Source organism: Strix aluco, chromosome 15 (genome assembly GCF_031877795.1).
Source record: "Strix aluco isolate bStrAlu1 chromosome 15, bStrAlu1.hap1, whole genome shotgun sequence".
Lineage (NCBI taxonomy): Eukaryota > Metazoa > Chordata > Aves > Strigiformes > Strigidae > Strix > Strix aluco.
In genome coordinates, this window is record NC_133945.1 from 8,992,833 (window position 1) to 9,011,503 (window position 18,671).

The window sequence follows — 18,671 nt, forward strand, 5'->3', positions numbered from 1 at the left end:
ACCTGTTGGCCAGCTGCCCCTTCCCGGGGTGGTGGGCCCGTGGGTGGGCGGTACCGAGTAAGGGATGCTCATGCTCATTCCATCTTGCCTGGTCTCTCCTCCCGTCCCCCTCGTGAGCCCCTGCTCCTCAGAGGAAGCAGCTCCTCACCTCTGCGGTTCGCCCCAAGCTCTGTCTCCTCGCTCAGATGACCTGGCCGTCCCTGCGAGCCGAGTTCCCGGCGCTGAGCCCTGCGCAGCTCCACCGGGTGCTGAGCCAGTGCCAGGCGGTGATGGATGTGGGCTGCATCACGGCGTGGCAGGCTGGTGAGGAGGAGAGCCCGGCCGCCTTCCAGCCCGGTGAGCCCCTGGCTTCGCACTCAGTGCTTCTCTGGTCACCCGCAGGCTCCCTCCGAGGTTTTTATGTACAAACCAAACAGGCAATTCCTGTCCCCTCCCTGAGGCTTCTGTAGTAACTGCAGTGATCAGGAATAACCACAGCCCTGTGATTTGGGGATTGCAAAGAATGCAAAGCGCACTCAGAAGGGCTTGGGGCTCTTTCTGCGTTCCCAAGTGAGGGATGCTGCTGCCTCACAGCTCACCGTGTCCCCAGTCCTGGCTGGGAGACCACACGTGGCCGAGAGTGGGGAGGCAGGAGCGGGGTGCAGCCCTGGCCAGTGCTAGCCTCCCCCTCCTTCCGCCTTTCAGATGAGATGCTGGAGTCCTTCGACAACCACCCACCCATCATCCTGCCCAGCGGGGGCTTCAAGGTGGACCTGGAGGTGGAGGCGCTGGATGACAACATTTACCGGCACCTCCTTTACATCCGCCACTTCCTCTGGAGCCTGCAGAGCAAGAGCCCCCACGCCAGCGAGGGGCCAGGCTCAGCACCCCCAAAGGTAGCCTGTATCCCACCGAGGGGCTGTTCCTCTCCTGGGTGGGCAGGAGGGTCTCAGGGCCCTCTGCAGCCCCTCCAAGCCTGGTGCTAAGGGCTCGCTGCCCTCGCCTGCAGCCTGGAGCTGCAGGATGCCCTCATGTAGAGCTGCTGGAAGGATTAGTGCTGCTAATCCCCCAGCCTGGGCAGTGCGGGAAGGTGAGCTGGAAGGACAGGCTCGTCCCAGCAATCTCGTTAGTGGGGAGGAGGGAGGAAGGGGGGGTGTCTGCAGGCAGCGCTCCCCTTCTCCCTGAGCGTTCCACTATCCGCCCTGCCCTGCACCCTGCCTGTGTAGCCAGGCAGGCTTGCACAAAAGCACTTATTAGCTAATGCCTATAAAGCACAGCGAGGGCGAGACGTGCTGTGGGTGCTAAGCCACTTGTCTCCAGTGCCCTGGGGAGAACGTCCCTCCAGTAGGTCCCCTTCTGCTCTCCCACCCTGTCCCCGTCCACTGCAGCGCCCACAGGCACCGCTACCTCCTCCCCTCACCCTGGGGCCACATCTCCCAGCTCTGGGGCCACAGGAGGAGCCGTGCTCCCCTGGTGTTCCCCTCCAATGAGATCCCCCAGCAGGGACGTGACCAGGAGTCCCCCCTGGGCTGGCTGTGAGCATCCCCAGCATGGCCCTGGCCACAAAACTGGGGTGTGGGAGCTGTGCTGGGAATCCGGGACAAGCCCAGGTGGTGTCCAAATTGCCAAGGCTTTGGCTGGAGCCACAGCCATCCTGCCTGCAAAGCAAACAGGGTGGTGGGGTGCAGGTAGGGCGTGAAAAGCACACTCAGCGGGGTCCACAGAGCAGCATTTTTCTCCTTCTTAAGAAAGAGGCATGCACGACGCCAGATGTCCTGGAGGTGAGCGAGAGCCTGGCTGCTGCCCTGGGGAGCACCATCACCCAGGAGGACTACTGCTCCCTGGGGGGCTGTGCCGAGCTGGAGGGGAGCCCCCCGCTCTGCCTGGCCACCAACGGCTGCCCCTGCGAGCACCCTGCCAGCGAGCCCCAGCTCCAGGAGAAGCTCAAGCAGCTGCAGCTGGGCAGGGGTCCGGCCTCCAAGGCCAGCACAGCCACCACAGACCCCTCCTGCCTGCTGACGCCACCCACCACCCCCCTGAATTTCGACTCCGGGAGCCTGGAGTCCCCACAAGGAACCAGCAAGGGGCTGCAGGACCCCCGGCGGAACGGGATGAACGGCACCAAAGGCAGCACCCCTGAAGGTATCAAAAGCTGGTGCTGCCCTGCTTTGGGGTGTAGGATTGGGGCATGAGGGGGTTTGCTGCTGTTCTCCCGCGCAGCTCTCTGTACACACAGTTCCTGCGGGGACTTGTCAGTGCTTGGATGAGGCAGGTGAGAGCAAATGAAGCATCTCCTCCAGCTCCTGCCCTGGCAGAAAACAAGCCTTGGGGCTACCTGAGGTTGGGTTTGGTGGGGTTTTGGGGGGAAGCTTTCTGTGGGAGGTTGCGAGGCTGGCTTTGGGTGATGCCAGAGTGGTAAGCCGGTCTCTCCGCTGCCAGGATGCTCACCGACCCCCTATGACTACCCCACGCCAGAGTCTTCCAGCCGCAGCTCTGCCACTGATGACTTCTGCTACGTCTTTGTGGTGGAGCTGGAAAGAGGACCCATCGGGCTGGGGATGGGGCTGATCGACGGCTTGGTGAGTTCTCACCGATCGTGGGACAGGGCCGATGCCCCTCTGAATAGCTGGAGTGCGACATGTGGGACATGTTTTATACCCCAAGAAAAGCCAGCAAAGAAGTTAATGGCTTCCTGCAGAAGCTAGCCTGCTTCTACTGAGGAAAATGAAGCACAGAGTGATCTCTTGGGAGGAGCAGATCTCTGCTCCTGGGTCACTGTGCTGTGCATGCAAAGCATCCATCACAGCTGGCCTGCAGCTGGAGAGAGCAAACAGGCTCAGTTCTCTTGTGGTAGGAAAATGATTCAGCCGAGGTCTTTCCTCCACCCTTCAGCAGGTGGCAAGGGAAGCGGAGGGGAGCAAGGAGGCTTGTGGGGTGCCAGAACAGCTCCACCAGCCACGGTACTCGTGGCATAAGGTGGCATTGCAATCTGGCTTAGTGCACTGGATCATCTTACTAAGTGGCCTTTCACAGCAGTGCATTAGTAGGAAACAGGCCATCACCGGGCCCCTGGGACAGCTGTGAACAAAGAGCTCCTATCCCAAGACAGCTGCAGGTTAATGACACTTTACTCTTAATTAAATTGAACAAGAAAAGATTGCCCCCACCTCTCCTTTCTGTGTATAAATTGATAAAAAAAAAATGTAGGTTTGCATTTCATTCCTGGTACTGTTAGTGACACCGTCCCCAGCGCCTCCAGGGTCCCACCGCTTGGCTGTGAGCTGTCACCCTGCCCGGGGGGCTCAGCCCTTTGGGACGGCAGACCTTTGGTGTCCCCTCTGCCCTGGCTGGTCGCTCACTGCCTTTCCCTGCCAACAGCACACTCTTCTCTGCTCCCCGGGCATCTACATCCGCACGCTGATCGAGGACAGCCCCGCGGCCGCCGACGGCAGGCTCTCCATTGGGGACCGCATCCTGGCTGTCAATGGCACCAGTCTCATCGGGGCAGACTACCAAAGGTGAGTCGCAACTTGCCCGAGGGCCTGGTCCACTATTGGCACTGTGGCAGTTACTGCTCAGGTCCAGGTTTTCAGCTGTTTTGCAGCAAAGAGCTGCACAGGGTCTCCGAGTCCCTGGTGCTACGGTCCCGGCCAACAACGCAGAGGATGCTGCGGTACGGGCAAGCTGCAGAGAGGAGTGACCTGCCAGGATGCTAAAAAGGGGGGAAGGTAGCTGGTTGGAGGGGTTTGGATGAAGGATTAGGGAGCAAAAGCTGGAGAGCATATTCAGGAAACCAATGAGAGCTCCAGAGGTGGATCTCAGCAAGGCAGAGCTGCTCCAGCCCCAACCCGCCCCAGGCTTCCTCTCAAAGGCAGCAGGGATGGGGCAGTTGGTGCTCTGCCTGCCCGTCCGAGCCACAGCCCAGGTGGCCATGGGGCCCAGCAGCTCAGGGCTTGTTTGCTCTCATCCTGGCAGCACTCGTGTGGAGGCCAGGCTCTCTGTAAAGCTACAGGCAGAAGAGAAACAGACCCTGTTTGTAAGACTGAGCAGGCACAGAGCAGAGGGTGCAGGTGTTTTGCAAATGCCCGTGACCTGGCAGGCTCCTGGGGGGGCTGCCAGCCTGCGGGGAGCCAGAATTCACTTCTCTCTCTGTTGCCGCTCTCTGCAGTGCGGTGGACCTCATCCGCTCCGGAGGGAAGAAGCTGCGGTTTCTGGTTGCCAAGTCGGACATGGAAATAGCCAAAAAAATCAGTTCCAGCTCCTCTTCCTCCTAGTCCTTGTGGTAGGAGGGTCCTTCTGCAGCAGCTTGCGGATGCAGCTCTGGTTAAGGCTGACCTCGGGGAGCCTGGAGCGCAAGAGAGAGGACCAGGACTCCACAACCGCCCTCGATTTGCTTTTTGACACCTTGCCCCTGCGCTGCAGCAGATGAAAGGACGTGGACACACGAGGGTGGTGCACGCTTCTCCCACTGCACTGGCTGGGACCATCATTCCTGATCCATTGCCTGGCCTCACCTTATACCCTGCATCATCCTTCTCAGGAGCTTTCCTGGTCCTTTGTCCCCTCTGACACGGGGTAGGAAGGGGATGCTCCCCCCACGGGGACAGCAGGCAGGCTCCTCTGTTCCTCTAGGCTGGCAGCCCTGCGTGATCTTTCACGCTGGCAGGCAGAAGGCTTGAAACACTTTTCGGATTTAAAGATTAGCATGTGGGGCAGGCCTGGGCTTCACTGTGCCAGTGGCCACCTGAGGTGCTGGCACATCAGGCTGGAAAAGGGTACCCGGCTCTGGGGGTGGTAAAGGCAGCAAAAGCACCCAGGAGTGGGATTCCAAGCAGGATGCATTGCGAGGAGTGAAGTTCCCTGGTGCCATACCCTAAGGCAGGTGCCCTGCTGCTGCTGGGCTACAGTCATGCTGCCCCAGCCCTGCTTTGGGATGGGAAGCAGCTACAGCAAAGGGCTGACACCACCAGCAGTTCCCCATGAGTCCTGGGGAGAGCCCCTTGAAGAAAAAGACTCTCTCACCCTTGCTCACGCAGCATTTGTTGCCTGGCTCTGGCACCATGATCCTGGCAGAAGGCCCCAGGACTGACCCAGCAGCACGGGGTGTTCGCAGCAGAGAATTTCCCCACATGGGAGCTGTTGCTCTCTCCGAGGGGCTACGGCCAGGTCAGTGCTTCTGTGCTGGCCCCTGGTCCCTGTGAGCCGGGAACGGTGGGTTTGTGCCACCAGGAACCCGAGTGAGCCTGGCAGCATGCGGTGCCAGACCCCAGGCGTGGCTGACACTAGCCCAGGCAAATGACATCTTGACCTCGTGTCCTGGTCCTCTCCCTCCAGCTTCGCCAGGCCATTTTAAGGCCACCCCATTTCCTACCCAGCTCAGAGCACCTCAGAAGCGCATGCTGCTGACATGCCGACGGGTGATGACGGGCAGCAAAGGCTCCATTTGGAAGGTCGGTCTTGAATGTCCCAGAAACAGCTCTGCTATCTGCTGCCAACAGCAAAGGTGTCAGCAGAGCTGAGGTGGCAGCTCCATCGTGCGGCTGGCTGGTCCCCTGCACACCCGGCCTCCTGCCTGCCAACTCCTCCCTGTGCTTTTAGCAACATTAACGGGACAAACCCGACCTGGTTTCCACATATAGACATATACTGAGACCTGGTTTAGCTGAACCCTATTAAAACAGCCTGCTGCAAAGCCCCACATCACACCCTGCCCTTAAACCAGCACGGTCTAGGCTCTGGCAGCAAATCAGATGTTCATGCGGCATCTCACAATAACAGTGCTCCGAGGACTGTGATGCTAAAAAATGGATGCTTAACAGGGTTGGCCTTAATTAAACCTCACTGCTGTAGTTTTGGTTTCTGTGCTTAGCCTTGCACTTTGCAGAAGGAGAGAGATGTCAAAATAATCCACGTAGGGGAAACATTCCACGACTGGATTTCAACGCAGCGTGGGCTGCCTTTTCTAGGGCAAGACGGACAAAGCACCTTCCCCAAGACACTAGTGCCTTGCTTCTCTGCTAGGCCATGCAGGGCCTGGGACCACTGCATCCCTCCTGCCACTGATTCAGCTGCACCAGGCAGGGGAGCAAAGGCTCAGGGCCCCCCAGGGGTCCTGGTGATTCACTCGACTTTGAATCAAGTAGGTAAGTTGGCCTGTCATTCCCCACGAGCTCAGCAGGTTTGTAGGGCAGGAAAGAGGCTGCCTAGAGCCCCTGGGCAAATTGCATGCACTCCTTACTCGCCTCTGCCCAGGAGCAAGGGCTTGGGCAAGGCTTGGTTTGCACTAGACAGGACTGGGGCTGCACCCTGGCCAGTTCCAGCGGTACCAACACAACCCTCTGCTCTCCACTGAGCCCCAGGCAGGTGGGAACCAGCCCCCGAGCTGTACATTACTCACAGTGCAGTCAGGTATTGAAGCAGACTGTAAATAAGCCCTGCTATTTACTAGCGTGCATGAGGACTTGCTTCTCCTGGGAGGAGCAGTGGGATGTATTTACTTCCCCCATTTGTTAATACTGTACAGCTCAAATGTGTATAAACTTCTCATGCAGCTACAGAACACAGCATGGCGCCTGTTTGACACGGGGCTGATGTATATTAAGAAATGCTCTCGGTGTCAACAATAAACTGGATCAATAAATCTCTCTAAGCTCCCATCTGGTAGCTGTCTCTTGGATCTCGACATGTTCACTCTGATGGTAAGACAGAGGAGCAGTGAGGGCTCGCAGACGACTTCATGGAGTCACTTCTGCTGCCTCCACCTCGCACAGGCCTTGGCTTGGCTGATCTGCTGCAAGTGCAGAGGCAATAAAAGCAGCACGTGCACAGCCAGGGTGTAGTGAGGGCAAAGGGGAGGGAGAAACGAGGCAGAGGAGGGGAGGGAAGAAGAAATATGTCTCCAAAGGGGCATGGTGTGCTGGCAGGTTATCAATGCACGCAGCCACCCTCCTGCCACATTCACACAAATCCACGGGGATTTTTAATCCATACTGGCCAAGCTTAGGAAACAGAAAAGCAACAGGCGCTAGGAGACAGAAATACAAACAGCCTCAGACCAGAAGAGCAGTCTCAGCTCTACTTACTCCTGTTTTCTGTTTCATTCACAATCATTTGTTCCTCATTTCGAGTTCAGAGCAGGGCCTCAGACTTGAGTGTCAGCAGTGTCCGATGAGTTACAAGAGGCTCTCAGAAACCTCCTGCCCTCACCCCGGCATGAAGCCAGGAGTTGGCTCGAGGAGACGGGTGACTATCCTCAGGGCAAAAGGGAGGGAGTCATTCACCTCTCTCTGGAACCGCGTACTGGCCACGTCTACGGGTGGTGTGAACACGAACTGAGCCACGCTTGGCATTTTCAGTAGGTTCATGAGCTCAGTTGCACGGATAAGGATCTCCTCAAGGTCCTCCTCGCAGTAGACAGAGGTGACAGCAGGGCTCTGCACAAATGTCCTCATCTTGGACAGGAACATGGACACTCTGCAGGAGAGAAGGACACGGACATCAGCTGGCAGGACTGCACTTGCCAAGGTCACTACTTAATCCTGCGTCCTCCAAAAGGCTCTGCTGTAGGTGAACACCAGATGCTACCCACCCCTCCTCCTGATACACAGAGCACTAGTCAGCAGATGAATCCCGCTTCTCCGAGCTGTGCTCCTCCACAGCTTGCTTCCTCTGTCCTGTTTCAGATTCCATCAGTTGCCAAGCTTAATTATTTAATACCACCAAACATCTGTGTTTGGACCCCAGAGATCTGCACATTCCCGCCCTCTGCCACCCCTCCTCACCTGGGGATCAAGTCCTGGCTGCGAGCTGCCAGCTTGGTCAAGGTGGCCATAAGGGCACTGATGGCGCGGGGTGCGTAGCTGGGGGTGCTGGCCAGCGGCCGGAGCTGGGTGATTTCGAACAGCATGGCCTCTAGAGTCTCAAAGAACCGGTTGATCTGCTCCACAGTGCAGCGCTTGTCGTAGGACACAGACATGTACTCTCCAATAGCCCAGACCTGAAGCAAAGGCAGATGTGCTCAGGGCAAGAAGGAAAGGGAATCGAATCAGGGAATAGCAAATCAGATTAGCTAATGCTAGGATGGAGGAGAGGAGGAAAGGGAAGGTGACTGACAGATTGCACCGCAGTAGAATCACAGAATCATGTAGGTTGGAAAAGACCTTGAAGCTCCTCCAGTCCAACCATGAACCTCACGCTGACCGTTCCCAACTCCACCAGATCCCTCAGCACTGGGTCAACCCGACTCTTCAACCCCTCCAGGGATGGGGACTCCCCCCCTGCCCTGGGCAGCCCATTCCAACGCCCAACAACCCCTTCTGCAAAGAAATCCTTCCTAAGAGCCAGTCTGACCCTGCCCTGGCGCAGCTTGAGGCCATTCCCTCTTGTCCTGTCGCTGGTTCCTTGGTTCGAGAGACTCATCCCCCCTCTCTGCACCCTCCTTTCAGGGAGTTGTAGAGGGCGATGAGGTCTCCCCTCAGCCTCCTCTTCTCCAGACTAAACCCCCCCAGTTCCCTCAGTCACTCCCCATCAGACCTGTGCTCCAGACCCTGCACCAGCTCCGTTGCCCTTCTCTGGACACGCTCGAGTCATTCAATGGCCTTTTTGGAGTGAGGGGCCCAAAACTGAACCCAGTAATTGAGGTGCAGCCTCACCAGTGCCGAGTACAGGGGTAAGATCCCTCCCCTGTCCCTGCTGGCCATGCTAGTGCTGATACAAGCCACGATACCATTGGCCTTCTTGGCCACCTGGGCACACTGCTGGCTAGGAGCTGGATCGTAGGAGCAACCTGTGGCAGAAGCAGGCAGGCCCTGCTTACCATGTGGGTGAAGATGGCTTCCTTGTTCTGGATGTTGCTGACTGTTCCTGAGAACTCCAAAATCTCTGTGGACAGTTCCACGACGAGCGCAGGGCGCAGCTTGCAGAGCACCACCAGCTGCGAGCTCAGCACCCTGGAGGAGATGGGCAGAGCTCAGACCATGGGCGAGGGGCTTAACACCAAACCGAGGAGGTGCTGGCAGCACCCAGCCCCTGGCACAGAGGCTGTACTCTCAGGGTGTTCCCAGCAGGGCTGAAGGTGCAGTCCCCATTTTGCACCTCCAAAGATGTGTCACAGCAGGGACCAGGCCACAGGTGAAAAGGCCTCTGGGCTGTTGCACTGGAAGGGCTGGGAGCTTGGCTGGGCCTCCTGTCCCATCTCACCTGTACACGTCATCTTTAAATGCTGGGATCTCATAGAGCTGGTCACTCCTCTGCAGCAGCAGCACCACCAGCTGGTTTATCAGTGGCCCATCTGCAAACTGAAAAACAGCCCTTGTTTCAGCAATACCAGTGCCTTCCAGCAGCCAAAAACCAAACTAACCAGCCAGATAAGTTGGCTGGTACAGGAACAGCCTGATCTAGCAGGAGGGGAGCAGTGCACAAAGCAGGTTATCAGGCACTCATTCTGCTCCTGTCCACCTCCTTTACAGCTGGCTGAGAGAACAGTGTGAAGCCTGACACTACCACAGAGCTTTTCTGCTTCTCCAGATGAAGTAGCCAGCTCAGTGCTGGTTCATGCCAGTATTAGACCATTCCACCCTCCCCTCAGGCACCCCGCTCTGTTGAAGCTGCAGTGTCTTAACATTATTTCTTCTATGACTGCTCTTCACGTAACATGAGATCCCCATGGCACGACTGGGAGCCAAACTCCCCCAAAAGGGCCTACCCCTACCTCTGCCACCACCCTGAAAAAGAGTTCCAGTAAGACAGGGACAGTCTCCGCACACTGCACAACCCTTGGGCTGCTGGCCAGGGATCCCAGCAGCTGCCGAAGTGGAATCAGCCTGTGGGCAACAGAAAAGTTACTGTTGAAGGCTTGTTCCCAGCTACTCTCCTGGCTGCCCTTCCCTATCCCCCCTCAAGGCCTCTGAGTGCTTGGCAGAGGTAACACGGGGAAGATCAAATCCACTTCACCCCAGCCGAGAGTGGCTATGACTCTCCCAGCAATCCCAGTGCTGCCTCCCAGAGCTGGATGGCTGAACCAACCCCTGTGGCAGTCTCCTACCTCTCCAGGGCATCCTCAGGAGCAGACTTGGTGCGGAGAAGATACTGGAACATGTTCTTGTAGAGGGGATGGCGAAAGGCTTCCAGACACGTGGCTGGCTTCACAGCTGGGTCGCTGGCAGCCCTCTCGGAGGTAGAAAGAGCAGCTGACCTAGCAGGAGGCACACACAGAACATGCTGCATTGTGAGAATGGGCCAGGACATAGCTGGAATCCTGAGCAATGGAATAACTCCCTACACTGAAACAGGGACAGCAAGTTGGGCTAATCCAGGCCCTCTGGAAGTGAGAGAAACAGGATGACAGAAAATTATGAGCCTGAGCTCAGGCAATAGTTCCAGAATTGCTTCTGTATCACTCCTGGGAAAGGGGAAAATGGTGCTCTGTACCCCTCAGTCATTGAAGCCCACCAACGTCCTGCCTCTAGGATGACCCCTTTTCTAAGCACTCCAGAAAGAGCTGCTAATGTCAGGAAAAACAAAAGCAGAGGTACAGCAGTGAGAGCCAGTCCCAGTCCTACCCCATCTTCCTGGAGACTCACAGTTCCTAATGACCTTAGGAAGAAACCTCTGTATGCCTCCAGGTGAACAAAGCCAGAAGAAAGGGCTAAGAGCAGGGAGGGAAGACCAGGTAGCCCACAGCTCCGTGTTGTGGTGCTCACTCATGGCAGATACTCCAGCATGTGGCAACTGTTTGGAGCTGGATAAGGAGAGGGGAATGACAACAGATCCCTGAGCCCCAGACAGTCCAGTACTGAAGTATAAGAGCTGGTCACCTTCTCTATCCGTGCACAGCACATTACTAGGAAAACCAGGCTGACATCTGTGCAGCTTTGTGTTAATGTGGCTGCTGCAGATGCCTCTTGTTCTGTGACAGCAGCAGCCAGAGGGCAGCTGAGGCTCAGAAAAGCATGTGCTAAGCTATGGTCAATGTCAAGACCCTGATTAGCAAGCAGGAGGAAAGGCAGGTAGCATTACCTCAGCTGGACATCCAGAGCTGCAGTCAAACAGGGTAGATCAAGCAGCAAATGAAAGATCTCAACGGCTGTGCTTGCATCCAGCAGAAATGGGAGAAGGTCCACAAACTCAGAGATAAGGGGTGGGCTGTTCCACGCAAGGAACTGCAAGGAACAAGCACAAACTGCTGCACTATTCCTGCTACGCCACCGCAAACCCAGACAATTCTCACACTGTGACCAAAAGGGATGGGGAAGGGAAAGTCACTTCTGAAAAGCAAAACCAGAGAAGTCTGAGGGTTTGGTCAAAACCTGGGAGGCTGTTGGAAACTCAAAACAGGCATCTGGCAGCTGGTTCAGTGACTGGCAAGCTGCAACTTATTAAAGTTTTCCAGAAACAAAGTGCTGTGTCCTAGCTGGCTTCACTGAACTTCCCAACCCATCGGCAGTAATACTAACACCGACTCTTTTCTACTGGTAGTGCTAATCACACCCAGAATCCTCTTCCCTCTTCAAACTCACACTTGTTTTTATAACAGTCCTTGCCCGTGCTCTCCCTAGCACTGCCATGGAGGCACATGGAGGGCTCTGGGGTGCAAAGTTCTGGGGTGCAGCAAGGAACATGCAGCAGGTTCTCTCCTGTGCTGCTCCAGCAAGTTGTACCTTGAAGAGATTTGGGAAGCTCTGTCGGAATATACTGGAGGTCTCAGTGAAGAGCTGGCTGTTGTCTTTGCAGAACTGGACAAATTCGAAGGCCAGTGATGGGTTGTGGAAGAGCTGAGCCGGGATATCAGTGAACAAGTGTCTGTAGATTGCATCGGAGTCCACAGCTGCCATTTTGCCTGGAAGGACACAGCACGTTGCTGAGCACGGCCCACCCAAGCAGCCCTGCCAACAAGGGCTCCAGGAGCTAAGCTAAATCTGGGTTATGTTTTTCTAAAGAGCACAGGACATCCCAGCTCCTGGGTCTCCTGGAGTGGGATCCATCCCAGAGCACAGTCAAGGCTGAATTACCAATTCTGGCAGCCAGCAAACCGCCAGGACAAAATGCTGTGCTGAGAGTATGCAAGACTAGATCGTGGAGGAGAGGGTGAGAGCTGATGACTTACTGTGGTTCAGGAAGAACTGGGCAATGGGCATTAGCACCCTGGCGTAAGTGGCATCCCCACAGATTCTGCCGTGCAGGATTTTCAGGAAGGAGACTGTGCGGTACACGTAGGAGGAATCCTGTTTGCAGATGATGTCCATGATTGTCACCGCCTCAATGAGACACTGCAAGAGAGCAGAGACAGATCAGAGTGGGGGAAGCCACAACTCCCAGAGCTTCAGCCTCACCTCTGTGTACTTACAGCTTTCTGCAGGTCTCCATCATCTTTCTTCAGTGGTCCTGCCAGAGAATGGAGTCCAAGGTAAACTTTGAGTCCAAACAGGAACACAGGCTGGCAGTTTGAGCACTAACCCAGATTTCAGGACAGGTGGGAACACATACTGATCCTGATTCCAGGCTGATGAGAACCAAATTCCACAGCCGCCTTCCCCCATATCAAGGGTAGGAGGCAGAACATGGCCATTGCCTCCAAATCCCCCCCAACACCCCAGCTCAGGGCTAGTCAAAGACTTGCACCAGGTCCCATTGCCTAGAGCCTGACTGCACACTCTAGGGAGCGAGATCCCAGCCCAAAGAGGCAGCGAACCAGAAACATTTTCAAGAACACTACCAAGAGAAGTCCAAAGAGGGTTCATGGCAAGACTCACGCCGGTTGCTTTGCTCAATAAGCCGCTGGCAGTACTCAAAGGCTTTCTCCCGCAGACGCTCCTTTGGGGGAAGCAGGCGACTAGATGTGGAAGTAGTTGAGACCATGGATGTAACAGACCTGTCCATTCCTGATTTGTCACCTACAGAATAAAGGTTACCACATACCAGCTCACGCCATGGGCAGTGTAACCCACACAGCTGCCCAGCAACAACAAGGGAGCTGTCTGCCCCAGGGGCACTGTGAAGAAAAGGTGGCTGGGGAAGAAGGGACTGTCACAAGAAGACTAAGGAGATGCTGTCTCTCACCACCCAGGCTTTTTTTTCTCAGGGACCCAGGGGGTTTTGCCTGAAACCAGGGGACTCACTGAATGAATAACTCCTTGTGGAAGGCTCAGTAAGGATCAGTCAGGAGTTTTGTGATATTCCTTCCCAAAGTTTCCCTGCTTCTAGACCAAGGGCTCGGAACTCTTGCTCATATTCGTGCCACTTGCTGGGTTGCTGATGCAGCCACCTAATCATCTCAGAGCACACACCCCTCTTGGGGGTGCAACCCACACTAGCCTGCAGCCCTTCAGTTTGTACCTGAAATAGGGGTCTCCAAGCCCTTGCTGCCATAGCACAGCAGCCAGTTCCGCAGCATGGAGAAGGCTTGCACGTTGAGCCACTGGTCCTGTGTGTAGTACTGACCCACTGAGAGCACTGTGAAGAAGTCTGTGGCAATGGCACCATCCATCTCTGTGACAGGACCAGGCTGCAAGAAAAGATGCAGCAGGTCAGATCCCCAGGTGAGAAAACACAGAAAACCCCACTGAGCCCACAGAGACAAGTAGCTCTTGTTTATATGTACTGTGGGACCTGCAGGGGGACAGTTATTCAGAGAGAGAAAAGCCAACTGCGTTGGATCCTTTTCCCCGGCTGGAACACTGCAACTTTCCCCTTATCTCTGACACAAGCCTCATTTGCAATCAGTTTTTACTCTGAGGTACATGGTCGCTAAAAGACTCCCCTCAAAACTCATTCAAGGATCAAAGCTCTGGCTCCACAGCAGAACTCCTAAATCTTGGAGCTACAAATCCCCCTACTTTGCCTTCCTATGTGCCTTGACCGCTTACCCCACAAAAAGTGACAAATAGCAGCACTTCTAGGTTACCATTTCCCAAAAGATGCTGATTCTGGGAACCTGAAACAGCAGGTAACTAACAAATGCCCCTGTGAGACGACCACAGCAACTCAGCACTCACCTGTCTGGTTCTGGGATTGGAGAAGAAGCCTCCAGAGGGTTGAGCAACTCCTTGCTGAATACTTGCATACCTCAGCCAGTCGGCCATCTTTTTACTGACTACATTGGTCTGTTCTGTACAAGGAAAGTCACAGGGTCATTGCTAGATTGGGCAGAAAAGCTACTCCTGCTACCCCTCAATTGTTGTGCTTTTCCTCCAGCCTAGATCACTGTGTCTCTGATCCAGCAATCGGTAAAGAAACTGGTATCCCAAGGGGGATGCTATATAATCCTCATACTACTTCAAAGTCCAGGATCACTCACACTCATTTCAGAGCTCTGTGTCCTTTTCTCACTCCTAGCCACTGGGTCAGTCTTAATGTTTTTCCTGTTTCCTCAGACAAAAAGTCAGGGAGTGAGTGCTGGAACCAAGGACTTCTGGTACCAGGTCAGGAGGTACTTGTTCCTTTGTCTCCATCCACAGCTGCTATTAGGAGGAAGGTGCAAAAATACTCTCAGATCTATTCAGGCAGTGGCTGGCTTCAGCTCTGTAGACAAAGGCATAAATCCCTCGCAGAGAACACACAGAAGCTAAGGCAGGTAATCCTGCCTGCTCAGCCAGCCCAGACACCCCGGCCCAGCATCCTCCCCAAAGCTTCTCCTACGTACTGCACAATGTACACAAACCTCACAGGAAACTCCCAGAAGCACTCTTGCTCACAACACAGCTCCTCACCATTTTAAGCCTGGAACGCTCTCCTATGGTTTACGCACCAGGACAGATTGCTCACCCGTACAGTCCTGCCTCTCTTATAAAGAGTACCCCGAGTTGTTTTTGCTGCTCTCTTGAACAGATACACAGGCACGTGTCTGTTTCTATCTCTCGCTTTGCTTGATGCTCTTCAGGATAGCTACAATTTCACACTCCTACAGGATCTGGAGACCTTAGCTATGGTACTTGTTACTGGGATACAAATCCACACAGAACAGAGACTGCGGCCCCCAGAAGGGGTCAAAGCAGCTGAAGACCCAGTCCCATTTTTGAGTGGTGGAATATACCTCGCCCAATAAGTTCACTTTCCTTGTGGCAGAGATGTCTCTTTTAACAGCAGTTTCCAAGTCCTACACCTAGCAAAAGCCTTCAGAGAGCCTTCTGATCACTACAGCCAGATGGAAATCTCAGGCCTTCCTATATATTTACCTTCAGTTAGAGATTCTGGTGAAAGACTGATGACATTTGACAGGACAGGAAGAAGGTACCGAGCACTCTGACCCTCAGGCAGTCTTCTTTCAAGGACATTTACAATTCGCTGCCCCACAGCAGACACTTCAGACTTCTTTCCCTTAAAAATAAAGCAGAGATAAAGCTAGGCAGATAATCTACTAGTGCTAGAGGGGCAGACCCAGACTTTTTGTAAGTTTTTTTCTCCATGAATGTCATCATGCCAACAAAAAGTAAACCTTCTCTGCTGCTCAGGGTCTTGGTCAGCAGGCTGCTGAAGGCAGTGAACAAACAGCAGTCTCTGACACTCCCCATCCAATAGTCAAATTTGTACCAGAACACTAGAAGGAATTAGGTAATTGCAGGTGAGCTTCCAGTGAGGAATTTCATGGGGGAACCTCACCCACAACTGGGGCCAATTTCTGTGCTTCTCTCATGAATAGACATGAATAAATCAACCAAAGCAATACACAGACAAGGAAGTTTAAGGTTTGGGTATGAGGATCTGTCCTGTGAAGGACAATGGAAGAGACAACCCTGCTCCTCCGCAGATACATTGCTGCAGTCAGCTGCAAACAATGGGGCTACTTACGTGTGTTGCTGACACATCTCTTGTTGCTCAGAGAAAAATCTGCCTGAACTCAAATCAATGGCAGGTTTACAGCTCCTAATGCAACACTAGAGGCTGTGTTTTCTGGAAAGCTAAAAGCTTTACAAAAAGAACATCAGCTTTACAGGGCGGAGGGGGACAGGGGGGCAAAGAGAAGGAGGATGGTTTCCACCCAAAGCAGTGACAAATGAAAATATGCAGAAGATGTTTTTAAAGGCTCTGCTGAAGTGTGGCTGCCTTCATGAGTGAGGCGGCTGCGCATCGCACCCCATGTTAGAGAAGTGATGCTGAAATGACTAAAACATAGTAAGTTTTAGTAACATCAAAAATGGATGAAAACCTCTTCCTAGTCTGAGTTGTAATCTAACAAAAAAGAACACACAGGGTATGTTTTTATGTTGTAGAACATCAGGACAGTTTCAAGGCTGGATATGGGAGAGGTGCTTTGTAAGGCAGCGCATAAGTAATACAGCACTGCTTTCTGTTCCTACATTTTAATTTCCTCTAGCTAAGTAAGAATCAGAGGAGTAATCAGATATGCAGGAGGCATTTCTAAGCACACAGGGAAACTCAGAATGAGAAGTTTCAGAAAAATATTTCATCTTTAATAGGCACAATAATAATAAAAGAAGAAGAAGAAAAAAGAGTTTCCAGCTTATTCCCCAGAGGGCAGTCAATGCAGGCAGCACTCAGAATGGAAAGGTCCTTGTGTTTTCTTCTCCATGGAGAATCTAGATCTTTGAAGTGCTATCCCCATGTATAGCTCTACACATTTTACAGGTTCTATGCATATTTTTTTACATTTGAACATGAAAGCCAGTACCATAAAAAGCAGTGGTAATAAATTCGCTCTCAAATCTTTTGCTCTACAGGTTCAAGCAGCCCTGACTTGAAGTCTGTTACAGCTGCTAGCACTAAAGTGTTCCTTTTTGCTTCCAGTTAGTTACAAGCCTGCTTAAGGTCCTCAGTCTCTACACATCACAATTTTAAGCCGTCTTTGTTATCAAATACTAAACACAAAAAAAGTTGCCATTTTTTCCTACACAAAGCAGAATAACTAGGTTCCTTAAATGAACATGGAAATGGTTCTGCCTCTTCCTAGATACATTTGGTTTTCACTCGCTTTGAGCTCAGCAAACAAGGAACAATCAGAAAGCAAATCCATACTGACGAGGTAAGATTTCTGACTTGACAGGTCAGTTACCTGAGCCAAAAGGACAGAAGATACCAGGCTCAAGAGCTTTGTATCTTGAATCTCATCACAGGAGAGGATCAGATCATTGCAAGGTGACATCTCTCTCAGGATGGCAGCACATAACACCTGAATCTGCTCAGGGCACTTGGATGAACACAGCACTGTCTGCAACAGTTCCACAAACTCGCCATCTAGCCTGCAAGAGTCACAGTAAAGCATCACTGCAAGGCAATCAAAGATACAGACATTTATTTCCTGCATGTTCTTGGTCTTGGGACGATCTCCCTTGACAGTGACCCTGACTAATGCCATCTTATCATCTTCAGTTCTGAATTTTGTTCCTTAGCTCAGCTTGAAGGAGCGCTCGGCGACACAAACGCTTGTTACTCTCACTGCAAAAGGAAGCAGGCACCTTCTGCTTCGCAAGGGGGGAAAAAGGGCAAAGAAGGGCTTTACATTTATACCGAACTCAGTGTTTTCAAAACAGGGCGTTTTTTTAAAGGCACTAAGTCCCCCCTCCCCACCGTTTTTTTTTTTTTTTTTGTCAAGAAAGTAACTCTTTGCTGCTTGCGAACATCAGAGGGACACAAGGCCACTCACTTGCGGGGGTACTTGGTGGCGGCGATGGTGAGGTGCAGCCTCTGGAGGCAGTCGGCGGCCTCGGGGCCCAGCTCCGGGCCTTGCAGGAGGGCGGCGACGCGGGAGGCGAATCTCCGCAGCTCCTCCTCCTGGATCTCCCTGGCGGGGGGCAGCGGGCGTCGGCACCAATTCCTGGCCCTCCTCGGAAGCCCAGGGCTGGAGGGGTGCACCCCCCACCCCGCTGAGGCAGCGCCGAGGCCCGGCTCCCCCCCGCCCCCCCACCTCCGACAGCCCCCAGCCCGTCCCGAGGGAGCCCTGCCGCCCTCCCCCGGTACCCCAGCACCCCTCCCGGTACCTCGCCTGCCTGAGGAAGCTCTCGGCCGCCGCCGTGAACATGCCGGATGCCCTGCCGGTCCCCCCGCCTCGGTGCGCTGCCGAAGCGGCCCCCCAGGGCCGGGCGGTCCGCTCGGGCTGCGCCGGGCGGGCGCGGCTGCTGCTGCCGGAAGGTTCCGCCTGCAGGGAAGGTTCCGGGGGGGGCCAGCCCGGATCCTGCCCCCAGAGGGGTAACGGCAAAATCCTCTCTTGGGGCTGTTCATCGATTATTTGGAGGTGTTGCTGCTATTACTCTCCCCCTCAGGAGCCCGAGGTGAAGGTTGGCTCTGAGGCCATCGCACAGAGCAGCTCTCAGGACAAACCTACGCGCAACATCCCTGCGTGGCAGAGGGCAGAGTTTGGGGTTTTAAGAGCATGCCGATAAAAGATGCCATATTAGCCTTTCCTGCAACCTGTTCAAAAAAATGATGCTTTCCACAAAAGGGCAAGAGGTGTTAAAAAGAGCTGCTCGGGAGGTGGTCTTCAGAGCTTCCCAAAGGTTAAAAAGGCATTCACCTTTCCTCCTGAGAAAGGTCTCTCCTGACTGCCACTAAGGCTGATGCTCTTGGGGCCCTGCTGTGCATCACCCTGTGGGGAGGAGATGGCATCAGGGGAGGAAGTTTGGCGCTTTGCCCTTTGGTACTTCTCTGCCTTATGCTCCCCTGGCATTAAAGTTCCTTAGCAGCATGCCTCAGCGATTACCCAGCAGAGCCTCAGCTCCCTTTTGCCCCCTGAAGACGAAGAC

The 18,671-nt window shown here is 54.2% G+C and overlaps 2 protein-coding genes across 3 annotated transcripts in view; one reads left to right on the forward strand and one right to left on the reverse strand.

Annotated features, from left to right (window-relative positions):
- The window catches only part of RADIL (Rap associating with DIL domain), a 26,062-nt gene extending 19,427 nt beyond the window's left edge, over nt 1-6,635 (forward strand). The window contains exons 11-16 of the mRNA XM_074840279.1: nt 186-336; nt 685-875; nt 1,728-2,121; nt 2,419-2,558; nt 3,358-3,497; nt 4,148-6,635. Coding sequence (XP_074696380.1) covers nt 186-336; nt 685-875; nt 1,728-2,121; nt 2,419-2,558; nt 3,358-3,497; nt 4,148-4,253 — 1,122 coding nt within the window. The 3' untranslated portion in view covers nt 4,254-6,635. The remainder of the gene's footprint in view (nt 1-185; nt 337-684; nt 876-1,727; nt 2,122-2,418; nt 2,559-3,357; nt 3,498-4,147) is intronic.
- AP5Z1 (adaptor related protein complex 5 subunit zeta 1) lies at nt 3,500-18,020 on the reverse strand. 2 transcript variants are annotated; one of them, XR_012625175.1, is made up of 18 exons: nt 17,910-18,020; nt 17,576-17,713; nt 16,985-17,171; nt 15,150-15,291; nt 13,971-14,083; nt 13,312-13,480; nt 12,729-12,869; nt 12,323-12,360; nt 12,083-12,245; nt 11,637-11,815; nt 10,996-11,138; nt 10,022-10,171; nt 9,689-9,800; nt 9,178-9,275; nt 8,795-8,927; nt 7,761-7,975; nt 7,062-7,452; nt 3,500-4,324 (listed from the first exon to the last, which is right to left on the reverse strand). XR_012625175.1 is itself a non-coding variant. In XM_074840278.1 (17 exons), the coding sequence occupies exons 1-17, from the start codon at nt 17,948-17,950 to the stop codon at nt 7,182-7,184; spliced, it is 2,433 nt and encodes an 810-aa protein (XP_074696379.1). In that variant the 5' UTR covers nt 17,951-18,020; the 3' UTR covers nt 6,931-7,181. The 2 variants fall into 2 exon arrangements, 1 of the variants encoding a protein (XP_074696379.1); XM_074840278.1 differs by lacking the exon at nt 3,500-4,324 and having other exon boundaries at nt 6,931-7,452.
- Nucleotides 18,021-18,671: the final 651 nt, after the last annotated feature.